This window comes from Kwoniella bestiolae, chromosome 3, assembly GCF_000512585.2.
Source record: "Kwoniella bestiolae CBS 10118 chromosome 3, complete sequence".
Taxonomy (NCBI): Eukaryota; Fungi; Basidiomycota; class Tremellomycetes; order Tremellales; family Cryptococcaceae; genus Kwoniella; species Kwoniella bestiolae.
In genome coordinates, this window is record NC_089243.1 from 530,670 (window position 1) to 544,194 (window position 13,525).

General features: G+C 47.2%; 5 protein-coding genes across 5 annotated transcripts; 2 read left to right on the forward strand and 3 right to left on the reverse strand.

The window, feature by feature from the left end:
• Positions 1-48: 48 nt before the first annotated feature.
• Positions 49-1,105, forward strand: I302_104876 (uncharacterized protein; the record flags this gene model as incomplete). Its single annotated transcript, XM_019195623.1, has 5 exons — positions 49-78; positions 189-455; positions 687-791; positions 910-999; positions 1,076-1,105. The coding sequence occupies 5 exons, from the start codon at positions 49-51 to the stop codon at positions 1,103-1,105; spliced, it is 522 nt and encodes a 173-aa protein (XP_019042446.1).
• A 567-nt stretch (positions 1,106-1,672) lies between these two features.
• On the reverse strand, positions 1,673-2,497 carry I302_104877 (mitochondrial 54S ribosomal protein uL10m; the record flags this gene model as incomplete). The annotated part of the gene is made up of 1 exon (XM_019195622.1): positions 1,673-2,497. The coding sequence occupies one exon, from the start codon at positions 2,495-2,497 to the stop codon at positions 1,673-1,675; it is 825 nt and encodes a 274-aa protein (XP_019042445.1).
• Positions 2,498-2,957: 460 nt separating this feature from the next.
• I302_104878 (uncharacterized protein) lies at positions 2,958-4,712 on the forward strand (the record flags this gene model as incomplete). The annotated part of the gene is made up of 7 exons (XM_019195621.1): positions 2,958-3,094; positions 3,177-3,260; positions 3,341-3,420; positions 3,483-3,928; positions 4,020-4,145; positions 4,268-4,446; positions 4,514-4,712. 7 exons carry the CDS (start codon positions 2,958-2,960, stop codon positions 4,710-4,712), a joined length of 1,251 nt encoding a protein of 416 aa, XP_019042444.1.
• Positions 4,713-5,049: 337 nt separating this feature from the next.
• On the reverse strand, positions 5,050-8,782 carry I302_104879 (uncharacterized protein; the record flags this gene model as incomplete). Its single annotated transcript, XM_019195620.1, has 12 exons — positions 5,050-5,096; positions 5,169-5,495; positions 5,559-5,820; positions 5,884-6,042; positions 6,102-6,636; positions 6,695-6,836; positions 6,886-7,048; positions 7,110-7,377; positions 7,447-7,586; positions 7,647-7,974; positions 8,031-8,237; positions 8,475-8,782. 12 exons carry the CDS (start codon positions 8,780-8,782, stop codon positions 5,050-5,052), a joined length of 2,886 nt encoding a protein of 961 aa, XP_019042443.1.
• A 1,250-nt stretch (positions 8,783-10,032) lies between these two features.
• I302_104880 (uncharacterized protein) lies at positions 10,033-12,990 on the reverse strand (the record flags this gene model as incomplete). The annotated part of the gene is made up of 8 exons (XM_065869953.1): positions 10,033-10,520; positions 10,586-11,330; positions 11,392-11,504; positions 11,572-11,612; positions 11,674-11,775; positions 11,837-12,448; positions 12,513-12,667; positions 12,733-12,990. 8 exons carry the CDS (start codon positions 12,988-12,990, stop codon positions 10,033-10,035), a joined length of 2,514 nt encoding a protein of 837 aa, XP_065726025.1.
• Positions 12,991-13,525: the final 535 nt, after the last annotated feature.

Below are 13,525 nucleotides of genomic sequence, written 5' to 3' on the forward strand. Positions count from 1 at the left end.
CGCCCAACTGGAAACTGACAGTAGCATACACGTATAGAATCTCTCAAAATGGCTACTAAATCAGCTGCTACCGTTGTCGTATGTCCAATTCCTCTTCCTCTCCTTCTCGTCCCTCACCTCAACTCTTTACCTTCCTATCTCCCATGGTCCTCCAAGGATAGTAGACTAACATCGTGTGGGTGACATAGGACTGGACAAAGATCTACACCGGTCTCGGACTCGACAAAACCACCCTCACCTCCCTCCAATCCTTCCGAGCCAGACACTCTACCGCCGTCTCCAAGAACTCGGCCTTGAAAGCTACTGTCCCTCAAATCGACTTGTCCCACTACAAGAGTGTCTTGAAGGATCAACAAGCTGTGTCTTTGGCTGAGAAGGTGTTGAAGGACTTTAAGGCTGTTGATTATGATGTTGCGAAGTGGAATGAGGTTGTTGGTGCTTTCGAGGGTAAAGCTGTGAGTGGGGTTTTGGTCATGAGTATTGGAAGGATCACTGGAGAGGAGAACGGAAGGGATACTGTGCAGCTGAGAATGAGGGCCATTGTGAAAGGGGAGAAGGATATGAAGGCATCACCTTCAAGATATACGAGGGTTCCGGAAAGAGGTGTTGCTGTCTTCAATAACGAACGAAACGGGATAGATGTCGGTTCAAGGGAAGGACACTGACACTCTACTGCCATCCTTCAGGTCGCCGCCGCCAAGGAAACCGTCAACAAGATCCAAACCGAGCAATCTTCCCTCCAAGCTACCCTCTCCAACATCCAAGACGCCCGACCATTCGAGGACTTGACTGTGAGTTTTGCTTGTGTCTAGACTTCAAGCAGAACTACCTTCTCCCTCCGTGCCATTCAACGGACAGCACGATGAGAATGTTTCACAGGGATTGACATTCCCATTTTCTCACCTCCAGGTCGACGAAGTTGGCAAGGCCAGACCTGAAATTACCAAGGCCGTCGAGACCATGGTTAAGAAGGGTAAATGGTCCGTACCAGGCTACAGGGTTAGTCAATCTCATACTCGTATCGCCTTGCCTGCGGAGCATCGTCGAACTAACCATCCCTTTTGCGTTTTGACAGGAGAAATTCGGAGAGTTCTCTCTCATGTAAGCTGCCGTATAGATTGTTACATAGTCATAGTGAGGAAAGCGATAGATCGTGGTTGTGCGGAAATCAAAATGCATCTTTTGAACAGAAGGATTGGGTTTGTCCACAGCGTTGTCGAAGTCGAGAATGGCATCCCGTTCGATACGGGTTCAACTTGTCTTGAGAGCATTCTCAAAGAGGCTGGCATCGTTGACATGAATGGAAGCAACATCAATGTTTCTGTTGTCTTGCATCGAGAGGAGATATGATACGTGATGTCTTGACAGAAGATGTCTTGAGCTTGACCCAATCGTCATCTCGTGATTGTGAAGGAAGATACCATACGAACATTATGGCCGTGTTACTTCACAATTAGTGAGATAGTCAAACAGAGAGATTGATCACTTCGTACTTGTAAGTCCTGCATATGCAACAACGAAACGGTGATGTGAACATGTATGTATGTAATTTCATAATATATATGATAATGCAAGTACAGCCCATCCTATCCGACTACGGCTGTGACCCGTTCGCCTGGCCACCATGGTCCTATTCCGACGAATGACATCTGCACCCCAAGCACCCTATTCCCTAAGCACTCTTCTGTTCCTCCCCACCATTACTATCCCCCTTCAAACTCTCCTCCAACCCCTGCAAAGTCCTAACCAGCTGCCCGCCTCTCGCCTGATTCAACACACCCACCAACTGGCTCTGGGGAGCTTGCAGCAGCCCAACAAGCTGAGATCGCAGTACGTCAAGTTCAGGTAATTTGGCAATTTCGTTCTGCAGCTGCTGTTCAGTGTATATATGTTTATGTTCCAGTAATCCTGAAATCAATTTCAGGGAAGGTTGTTTTTCGTCTGCTGTATTTTCTCGCTTCAATCCTTTCAACGTCCTATTTAATGTACTGAGGATCTTGTTGAGGTACGTTGGGGAGAGGGACGGACAAGTTAAGAGGGCTCGTTGGCCTACGAGGATTTGTTCTCCCTCTTTTGAAGGTGTGGTGGTCAAGGGAGAATTCGATTTGGATAAGAGGGATGCCAATACACCTGTGCGGACTACGTTGATAGATGCTTTATCGATAGTCTCGGGTTGTTCGCTGGATGGTGTGGGTGTAGATGGGTCGTAAGGTTTTGAAGGAAGGGGTATGGAGGAGATTGATCTTCGGATTTTGGACCATTCCCCCGCTGTTAGGTTTGAGTGATCGTACACTAGCACAAGGTTGGAGTTGTCGATGAGGTGGGTGTAGTAGTTCCATAGAAAGGTTTTACGGGCGGTGTATATCCTATTTGGGTCTGCTGGAGGAGGGGTAGAGGAGGAAGACGACGGTGTGGAGGGGGTCAGGGGGAGGGAAGAGGTACTGGCGAATCGGGTTGAGGTGAGGGCTCGTATCGATGTGGACGGTCGAGGGGGCATTGTGGATGATTGTGGAGCTTGGAGTAGGGGTGAAGGAAGGAGATGGGATTGGTGGGATCTGTTCGTGCTGTTGATGTTCTTTTGGTGGATGTGTCGTAGACTGGAATAGTATATGGTCAATATGGTCAACTTTTTATGAACAGCAAAGTGAATGAAGCAGATGAAGAGAACATCTCGAAATCTCACCGAGAATATTACACGTGGATTTATTGTTGGCTGCTTATCACTCACTGTACAGGTTAGAAGACGCGTGCGTGTATGACGATACGACGTATGGCTCAATAATGGCTGCAAGTTAGAACATTCATCCTCATTATCTTCATTATCTTCATCATCATTGTATAACTCATATCGCCCAGTTCAGCTCGCAAAAAACGACATTACCAAGAGCTCAAGAAGATCCGCGTAGATATCTAGAAAGTATACATACCATCTCACTCCGCTTCATAGACATATCATCATGGAGATCGACGCACCAGCTTCCACATCCACATCCACCTCCACCTCACCTCTTCCATACCTCGAACAGCAAGTATCCTCAGCACCAGGGGAACTGAAACCATTATGGACAAAGATAAAGTCGGCGTATGAGAAAAAGTCAGTCGCCTCTCTGAGCTGTTCCCCTCATGCCATAAACTCGATGCATGGATTTCAGCTGACAGTTGTACATGTGGAACAGGTTATGGCATAACCTTACCGTGCTTTTGACTGAATTTGTGTTCACTCCTGGTACTGGCCCATACCAGATTGAGCTGTTTGAGAAGTGAGTGAGAATACTCTGCTGGCAATGTCCTCCTTTTCCGCTTAGTACTAGCCGATACTAATTCAACCGTATAATATCAGGTTTATCACCACAATTGAAAGCAAGATCAACGCCTTGAAGTTGGTTGAGATCGCTCGAAGGGTAGGAAGGGAATACTCAGGTCAGCTCCTCGTTTGTCATGGACGTTGCTGATCGAGCTAACATTCTCACCTCACCCTACAGAACCCGAACTCACCTTGAAATTCCTTCAATCCGTCCACTCTCGACTCACCTCCCCCTACCCCGTCCCACCAACCGAAGACAACCCAGGCTCTCCTGCGCCTCCTGCTCCGGCTGCCTCGGCATACGCCCTATCACTTTCATCCATCGCCTACGCTCAATTACTACTGGGTAATCTCGAAGGATGCAAAGAAAGCTTAGATGAATGCGAGAAAATACTGAACGAACAAGATACGATTGAACCCTCAGTGAATGCAGGATATTACGGCGTAGCAGGTGATTACTATAAGGTTAAGGCGGATTATGCGCCATACTACAAGAATGCGCTGTTATACCTCGCATGCGTAGATACCGAGAAGGAATTGACCGAGGAGGATAGGAAGTCTAGAGCTCACGATTTGTGTATTGCTGCATTGCTGGGTGAGACGATCTACAACTTCGGTGAATTGGTGAGTGATTTTTTCGCCGTGTACCAATCTTGATCGTGCGTCTGTTTAGATGATCATCTACTGATATGATTTAACACATGCTTTCGTGCAGCTTCAGCACCCCATTCTTCAGACCCTCGTAGGCACGGAATGGGAATGGATCAAGGATCTGATCAGCTCGTTCAACGCCGGGGAGATTGGTAAATTCGAGTCGTTAGCGAACCACCTGGGCAATGAGGTGAGTAATCTCGTTACATCAATCATGATCCAAGATCCACTTTCCCTATTCATGTCTAAGCCATATATCGCATCAGCATTAAAGCGCTTCATATTGATCAACTGCTAATGTTTCTGCATTAGCCAATCTTGGAATCATCCGTATCTTTCCTTCGACAGAAGATCTGTCTGATGGCTTTGATCCAAACCATTTTCGCCAGACCTCGAGACGGTTCATCCAGATTAATGACTTTCCAAACCATCGGTGAAGCCACCAGATTACCTGTCAACGAGGTCGAACATCTGCTCATGAAAGCTCTGAGGTGGGTCCCTTCTTTCATACATCTCGTGAGGGCGTATAACTGATACCTACCCATCTGGCGTTTACAGCCTAACCCTCATAAAAGGTTCGTTGGACCAAGTGGACGGTACGGCAGATATAACATGGGTTCAACCGCGTGTGTTGGAGGGTAACCAGCTGGATACCTTATCTGAGCAGTTGGAGAACTGGTGTAATTCGGTCGGGAAGACGCAAGATCAAGTTGAAGAGCAGAGAAAGGCAGCTCAGTTGGCTGTTCTGGTACAGTAGAGTAGATGATCATTTCATATCGCAATGACGTAAATGAATGTATATTGCATGGCAGAGAGAACATCCAGATCTCAGTACGACTGTGCCCTTGGGTCAATGTTTCAGGCATGACTACCTAAATGGGATAAAGCTTCGTTTCCGTCATGGCAATATGGGAGAACAAACCATTTGTGCAGTTCCCAGCTGGAATCATGATAGCTGAGAAATGTATGATGCATGGAAAGAACCGAACGAAACCCATATAGCTAAAAGAAGACAAATTACATTCCACCCGTCCAATCGAATGAGCACAGCGTTTAAGATATAAGTACAAAGAAAGCTTCCACCCGTAACCTCATCAAGCAGGGATGGACGAAGACAAGTCTGAAAGATCCACTTGAGGGTCTGTAAAGCAGAACACAAGCTCATCAGCTGAGATTCGCATCGATGTGATAAACAGCTGAGATAGATACTTACGAACAAGATAATATACCTTGCCACTATCTCCCTCCGCACTCTCTTCCATACTCTCCTCACCAGCTGTACCAGTAGTAGAAGAAGGCACCAACCCATCTCTGACATCCCCTCTAATCTCCATCAAGTAATTATCTTTAGCCAACTTGACCAAAGCTTTTCCGATCAACTCTCTCTCATAGTTCAGATCTTCCTCTGTCTCGAAATCTGCTTCTTTCTGTTCGAGATACCATTGGATCAATTCCTCTTTGTCTACTCCTGTACCGTTCTCACGTTCGATTTCTGATAAGTGGAGGACGAGGAGGTTCATGATTTCCATGTATCGGTTGTCTATAGGTTGTATTCTATCAGTATCCCTTAAATAGATAGAAAGAGAAGATGGTCTCTACTCACAAGTAATCCTCATCTTCTTCTTACCGCTACTTGCCACCTGGCCTTGCAAGCTCGATTCAGCTTGGGCAGTAGAGGTCCGAGCCTGGTAGCTTGATTCGGCAGCTTCAAGAGCAGCAACATCTGCAGCATCCATCTGAGCATCTCCATCCGCATCTCCGTTAGGTACACCCTCATCATCGTCAAAGGAGATATCATCCTGTTCAACGTGGATGATGGATTGTCGCAAGAGCGAATATGCTTCTCGGACGATAGCGGGGGATATCTACGGCGAAGCAAGACGATATCAGCCTCTGAGCTACTGTGCCAACCTTGTCCAATTGCTCACCTCATCTTGACAATTGGCTCGTGCGATAGCCTCGGAAAGACGAATCATACTTTCCAGCTGTCTAACAGTAATCCTAAAGTTACTCTTTCCAGGTCCACCTTCATCCTGTCTCAGCGATCTGTATTTGTCGACCAACACAGCACTGGCAGCAGGTGTGAGCTGAGAAGTGTGACATCGTCAGCTCAGACCATGACACAGAACGTAAGCCAAAAGCTCACCTTAGGACTGAAAGTTCTAGCATATCTGATATACCTCTGCAAAGCTTCCGTGCTAAATTCCGGCGCGATCGCAGCATCTCTGAATCGATGTACGTTCACAATATGCTGAGCGATATGCAGATCCACATTCTCATTACATTCGTCTAAAACCACGAAGAAGAGATCGAATCTCGACATGATAGGAGCAGACATCGCTACGTTCGCTCTCAAGCTCATCTTTCGATTGTATCGCCCACCGATAGGGTTCGCAGCGGCAAGTATCGATGTTCTAGCGTTCAGGGTGGCTTGAATACCAGCTTTGGCAATTGAGATGGTCTGTTGTTCCATCGCTTCGTGGATGGCTACTTGATCGGCTACGTCCATTTTGTCGAATTCGTCGATCGCGCAGATACCGTTATCTGCTAACATCAAGGCTCCGGCTTCGATAGTGAATTCACCGGATTCTTCGTCTCGGACCACCGCTGCTGTGAGACCAGCAGCTGAGGAGGCTTTACCGGATGTGTATACTGCTCGAGGCAGGAAACCGCATACGTATCTATCGATTATCGTCAGCTTGGCCGTTCCCCGAGATTGCGAAGATGGAATAAGCTCACTTTAAAAACTGCGATTTACTGGTACTTGGATCACCGACCACGCAGACATTGATATCGCCTCTCAAGTGGATACCCTCCTGAGTCTGTTTGTGTACACCACCCATGAGTTGGAGCAGGATCCCTTTCTTGACGATTTCGTGGCCTAAATCACATCATAAGCTGGATTCGTTCATCATGACAGTATAGCTTACCATAGACCGTCGGAGCAATACTCTGCACCAGACGTTGATAAATGTTATCAGAGTTGACCATATTCTTCAATTCGTCGATTTCCTGCTGAGTGAGCGAGTTGAGGAATGTTTCCTGATCTTCATCGCCCTCTTCAAGATCTCCTCGGACATCCGTGGCACCAGCCTGCATAAGTCCGATATGTCAGCTATTTCAATGCGTCTCACGGATCAACCAGCTAACTCACTCTAGCATCTGCCCCTTGTACCATGCAAGATAAGAAAGCAGTCTTGTATTGCAGATCCCTCACACCTAAAGCTTTGAGCCCAGTGACACCCTGACTTGCGACTCCTCCATCACCTCTCCCACCTTGGTTCTCCCTCATCATCTGAGCGTTGACACCGGGAAGACCGAGTTGAGATACATCGGGAACAACGATGAATGTACCGGTGAAAGTGCATTTGTCACCTGCTTTGGCTCTTTCGACGATTTCAGATCGAAGGATGACGTCGAGTCTAGGTATGAAAGTCAGCTTGTCCTTGGCTTGTCCTGCACAGGAAGTAGGGAAAACTCAGCGGACTCACGATCTGGGCATACTACCCGTAGGAATCTCATTTGCGTTCTCCTGGATTCTGACTTTCTGCCAATCTGAGAATTTGGATTGTTCAATGTTCAACAACCAGTTCGTTCGATTGTTACACGTTTGGTTCTGACATAATATGGGCTAAAGGAAAAGCGATATCATCAGCTAGATCCATGACTTCTCTAGAATTGATCAGCTTACCTCGGTGTACTTGAATTGCTGCTCCACGTCCTTGATGACAGCTTTACATTGTTCACACACGAACGTACCGCTGACCAATTCAGGCCTCACTTCACTCGTTCGCGTGACGGTACCACTTATACTGATGAGCTGACCGATCCTGTCCATTCGCAGATCTCTTATACCAGATGTGAGAGGAAGGTTGTAGAAGGCGATGTTGAAGTCTCTGGTTGTCAAGGAGGAGCTGGACGCTGAAGGGGTGGAGGAGAATGAAGTGGAAGTGTAAAGATAGGTGGGCTCATATTTTCGTACAAGTGTTTGGAGAGCTCGTCGAAGATAAGGCAAGAATCTGTAGTGGGTGAGTTAGCAAGATGATTCGGATGTATAAGACAATACTCGGCTCACCGATAATACTGCGATTGGATCGCTCTAGCCAAGACTTCTTCTCGTTCTAGCAGATGTCCAAAGTCGACGTACAGCGTGGTCAACTCGAACTCCTTCATAGCTTTGATCTGCTCGATGTAGAATTTGCTCTCGTCGGCAGTAGCTGGTAAGGGGTTTTCACCGTTGAACGATGCTGGCGTTTCGGGAAAGGCGATTTGTTCGGTGAAGCTGGAAAATGGAGTCAGCGACTATTCTCCTTTGTGAGTCTTCACATCCTTGTCGACCTCAACATCAAGACCATCCCAGAAATGCTCATGTTCATTAGATACCAGGCTCTGCTTTTCTCTCACTGATGAGGTATATGCCCGTTCGTAGTCGCTTGTCGCGATCTGAGCGCATATTTTCCTTGCACCGGACCTCTCCATCATCGACTCCATCTTCGGCTCCAAGATGGACCCCACTCACTTTTCCAAGAATAGCGCAAAACTCTCCATAACCTTCTCCCCCGTCGCATCCTTAACTCTCGGTATAGACTCCGGGTCCACCCCACCCCTCGCTCGTCGCTGAGCAGCCCTCGTACCGTCCGTATTATCCTCGCCAGCTTGTGATCCCTCGTCTCCCTGGCCAGTAGCTCCAGGTATGGACCCGCCCAATCCTCTTACATTGTCAAAGGCTAGTGGGTCGATGTTTCGCGATTGAGGGAGGGAAGATGAGTTGGGTGAGCCGCTTGGTGCGGAGGAGGGGGGGAATGCACCTGGGTAGGGGGATGACATCTTACTTTACTATCAAGGATTGACGGATAGAGTATGAGGCAAAGTAGGAGGGTCTATGTCAGGATGAAGTGTGTATGTATGGAATAGCAGGAAGATTCAAGTTGAGAACATGAGCATGAAATGGCAAATTGAGGGTAAACTCACGATAAACGCGTCCCTGCAAGAAACACGTACTGACGCGACGAAACGTTGGCTGAGTGAGTGAGCCTGATATTAGGAACACTCTACTTTCCTGTCCACGACACCATATTCTGCGATTCATCATGGATGTGGTGCCTATGCATATGACTATGCTCCTCTATCCCCTCCCTACCTTGTGTCCACCAGCCATGCTCAAGCAAATGCTCAAGAAAGTCCAGCAAGTACAACCGCATCAGGATAGGGGGAGAGAAAAAAGGTGCCACACGCAAAATTACACACTCCAAAAACCCAAAATGAATGTGGCACTTTTCCGTCCACCCACCAAAACCTCTCCAAATTCTTCATTTCTCGTCCAAAATCACTTCTGAAAATCGCAACAGATGCAGTCAAACTTGGAGAGCTCAAAAAGAGTGATAAATGCAGCCAGTGAGGTTCGAACTCACGCGGTTTCCCAGTGGGTTTAGGTTCAAGTCTCGAGAGAGAACAAACAACTTAAGTCCACCGCCTTAGACCACTCGGCCATAGCTGCAGGCACTTTTTGCCGAATTCCTGGGGGGTAGCTATTGACATGAAAAAATACTGGGAGGGTAAAAGCGTTGTGCGTATATGTTGGACAGAGTCTGAAAGAATAGAAATGTAGGCTCTCCCAACAGGACGCAGTGCTCTCTCCAGCTTGCCACGAGTCTGGCTAGGATCTGGTGGTCTCAGCGTCCGTTTGAGCTTCTTCGATCAATTTCGTTCGCGTGCCCTTCGCGGCTGGGAGTCGGGACTACCAGGTCTGCTTCTGCTGTCTCTGAAATACTGAGGGCCTTCTTCGATGGAAGGTAAGCTGGCAGACGCTCATCCAGATACCAGATTCTTTGTTTAGCGATTTATCATCAGCCACTATTTCTCGAGGCAAGGATGCGGGCGAATATGCCCAAGCCGAGAAGGTAGACTAACCATCGCCACAAATCATCTCGGTGCAGACGACAATGAAGACTTGGCGATGCAAAGGCGCAACCTGCATACAGCACGACTGAAGCGCACCTATAACTGTACAACAGCGCAACCACGAAAACCAATCCAATATAAACGATACAACGCAGCCTTCAATACCAATCAGCCGATCAAACAGTCTCCCACTTCTTTATATCCTTCTCCCTAACCTTCCTCGCCCACCTTTTATATATCCTAAACGTCAACCCGTCCCACCTGTGCTCAGCAAGCTTATCGATATCCTCCGCCCCATCCTCCTCTTTATGAGGTTCGTTTTGTCTCTCACGCTCAAGTGATCTCCGTTCCTCTTCCTCCTCCGCTCGCCATCTCTCAAACTTCTCTTTCTCCTCTCCCTCCAACCTCTGCAATATACTTCCCACGACCAATATCTCCGCAAAGGTATCTCTGTACCTCCGTACTCGAGATAACATGTCCAATTGACCTTTCGACTGAGCAGGGGAAGTCTGATTGTTGGTAATGCTCGAATCGGGATTAGAGGGATTCTCAATATCGTTGCTAGCTTGATTTTTTGATTTTTTACTTTCTTGGAACTCGCCTTGCCATATTGCTAGGATGTCTGTGTCGTCGCCATCTAGGGCTCTTACGTCTCTTGCTTGGACTATTTTCGAGATTGAATGAGCTCTTCACTGTACAAGCTGACTTGACGGGGAGGTGATTACTTACCATTCCTATCAGCCAATAACAACGTTCTAGCGACACTCTTGTCCATACTGTCCAATAACATCTGTCTAGCCTCAGCTTCAAGCTGGACAGTCTTCTTGAGCAATAAACGGAGCATGTCGATCTCCAATTTTCTCTGGTCCTCATCGATATTACCGAATTTCTTCTCTGAATTTGGAGCTTCCTGATGATCATCACCGTCGTGCGCAACTAACGTTCTACCAGTATCTTCTCTGCCTCTCTTCTTTTTGTTTTGGCCTGTCTCTCGTTGATTAGCATCGCTTTGCTCGTATTCTACGTGAGTTCGCTCCCAGTCTTTCGCCTCTTCCGCCCTCTCGTGGATGATATCTTCCGCACGATCACAATCTTCCTTCAACTCATTCTCAATATGGCCCGGAGGTTGTTTTGGGTTCTTCCTCCGACGACCAGTCAGGGTAAGTTCCGAGAGATCTTCGTCATCGTCTTCAGCGGTATCATTCATCGTTGTAGGTGATTGCATTTGATCATGATCATGATCGCTCTTCTCCACCGCTCTATCATCGTTATCTTCATCTTCAAGATCATCCTGATCGTCCTCCGCCTTTCCAGCGTCTGCAATTTTACTGGATGACGACTTGGCTCTCATCTGATCATACGACTCGTGATATCTCAGAGTCAGGTCAGAATGAGGGGCGAAAGCTTCGGGTCTTCTTCGTTGTTCCACCAGAAAAGCTTCTTTTGCTGCTCCTCTTTCAGAATAGGTACTGAGCTAATGGGGAGCAAGCAACAATTAGTAACAATTGATACAAAGAAAGGTTCATCAAACTTGCCAATCCGGTAATGGTTTGCACCGCGAAGGAAGTAACGATAGGTACAGCCATCAAAGCGTATACGATGAAGACCACTTTCCCAGCTGGCTGCACAGGAGTGAAATCACCAAAGCCTGTCGACAGAAAAAGCAGTCCAGTCAGCTTATATGCCTATGGGCTAATGCAGAATAGCTGACATACCTATTGTCAGGGATAAGATCATAACCACGTAGATAGCATCGCTATGCAGCATATGAGATCAGCCACCTTGCAAGACAGACCCAAAGATATATCCCGACTCACCCATACGGCCATCCTTCAATTTGGGAGAACATGGTAGCGCCGATCAGCCAGAACGTAAGAAGGGACAGAGCACTCCAGAATAGATCGTACATCTGACTCATGCTAAGTAAAACTCAGCTCTCGTCCCACGACTTAATCGTGATAATACCACAGCCACACTTACAGTTCTTCCCTTTGATTGATCTGATGAATCAGCGCCATCTCCTCCGTCAAATTCGCCCTCGGTCTAACCTTATTCGCCTCCCTGTGCATCGCACTCTCATACTTCCTCCTCCATTTATCCCTCCTATCCTCCGCCCGCGAACTGATAAAACCAATGATCTGAGCGATTTCATTACCCAGTTGACTGATTGTCAATACCGAGAAAGGGAAGACCAGAACTTTACCAGCCGCAGTTGTCGGAGCGAAATCTCCATATCCAATTGTCAGAGCAACTTGGGTTGAGAAGTATATCCCATCACTATAAGACCAGTGTTCGATTCGCGAGAAGACGAGCGATTGAACGGCGAGGATGGATATAAAGGCAGTGACGGATAACATGAATCTTCTTCCCTCGGATCGGATATCAGAGTGATCTTGTTGTTCGTCCTTGAATGCGAAGAAGTAGTGGAATAGGAGTGTGATGGAGATGATCCCTGCGTCGATGATTGATATTACCGCACACCAGAATCCTTCTAGGTATGTCCATCCTTCGCTATTACGAGAGAGAATACCAAAGACTATTAGGTTGACTGCTGCGACGACTGTTTTGCCTATCCAACAGATCAAGGACCACCTAAGGAGATCCTCGTGATTAGCAAAGAAATCGCTTGATTATGGACCAAACTGAGCATGCTTACCTCGTCGAATGCTTCCACCACCATTTTGACTTTGCCGAAAACCTCATCACCAGCAGGATATTAGCGATGATGTTCAGCCCTAAGCCGATGCCCGACAAGATCAAACATGCTTTGGGATCTTGTTGGGGTATTCCATTTTGAGCATACCAATGTTGCTACACCAAGAAAGGTCAGCATGTGGACATCAGTCCCAGCTAAAGACTCTCAAAGCTGCACTCACAGTCAAGGCAGGAATATCCAACAAAGTCGACAAAGGAGCAAAGATAGCAGAAACAAGCGGACAATACTTCGCAAAAGTCTTCAGCTTTGGTTTCCTCTTTCGTAGTGCATATCCATGCCATGTATGGGTTCTCTGTAGGTCCGTGTCTCTCCCTTTCCCTTTTGATCTTGGTCCGTTCAACTTGTGTTGGGATTTAGTCTTATAGCTTGTAGGTAGAGATTCCCCGTCATTGGATTCAGCTTCTTTGGCCCGTGTCATCTTGTCCTGGTTGTTATTTTGGGTTCATCCGAGATCCGGTAGTCTCTCTTGCTCAGGTGACCGGCTAAGCTTCATGGAGGAGAATGAATGATCCCTATAATATGATGAGATGACAGATGAATGTTCTGATATGGTTAGAACATGAGCAGAGATGCGGTAAATGATTTCTCCTGATCGCTGTTTACATCATCTACACTCCCCCCCAGATCCCAGCTGATCTTCCCAAAATAACTTTTCAGATCTGTGAGTGGTGATCTCCGTTCATACAGTGTCATTGCTGATGTCATTCCCACGTGGTTCAGGTTCGTGCGTTTATCTAAGCTCTAGTAGATCTTGCTTCTCGGATCCGAGATTATGTTTACTCGAAAGATATGTACGAGTAAGAATCAATTCAGGACTGCTTTCAAAGTCGATTTACTCTCAGAGGGTATCATGTAAAGACAGCGAGCTCACTGTCAAGTACACCCAGGAAGGTCGAATAAAAACGGAGTACAGTCAGAGCCAGTGATCAGAGAAACCAGGACCAAAAAACATA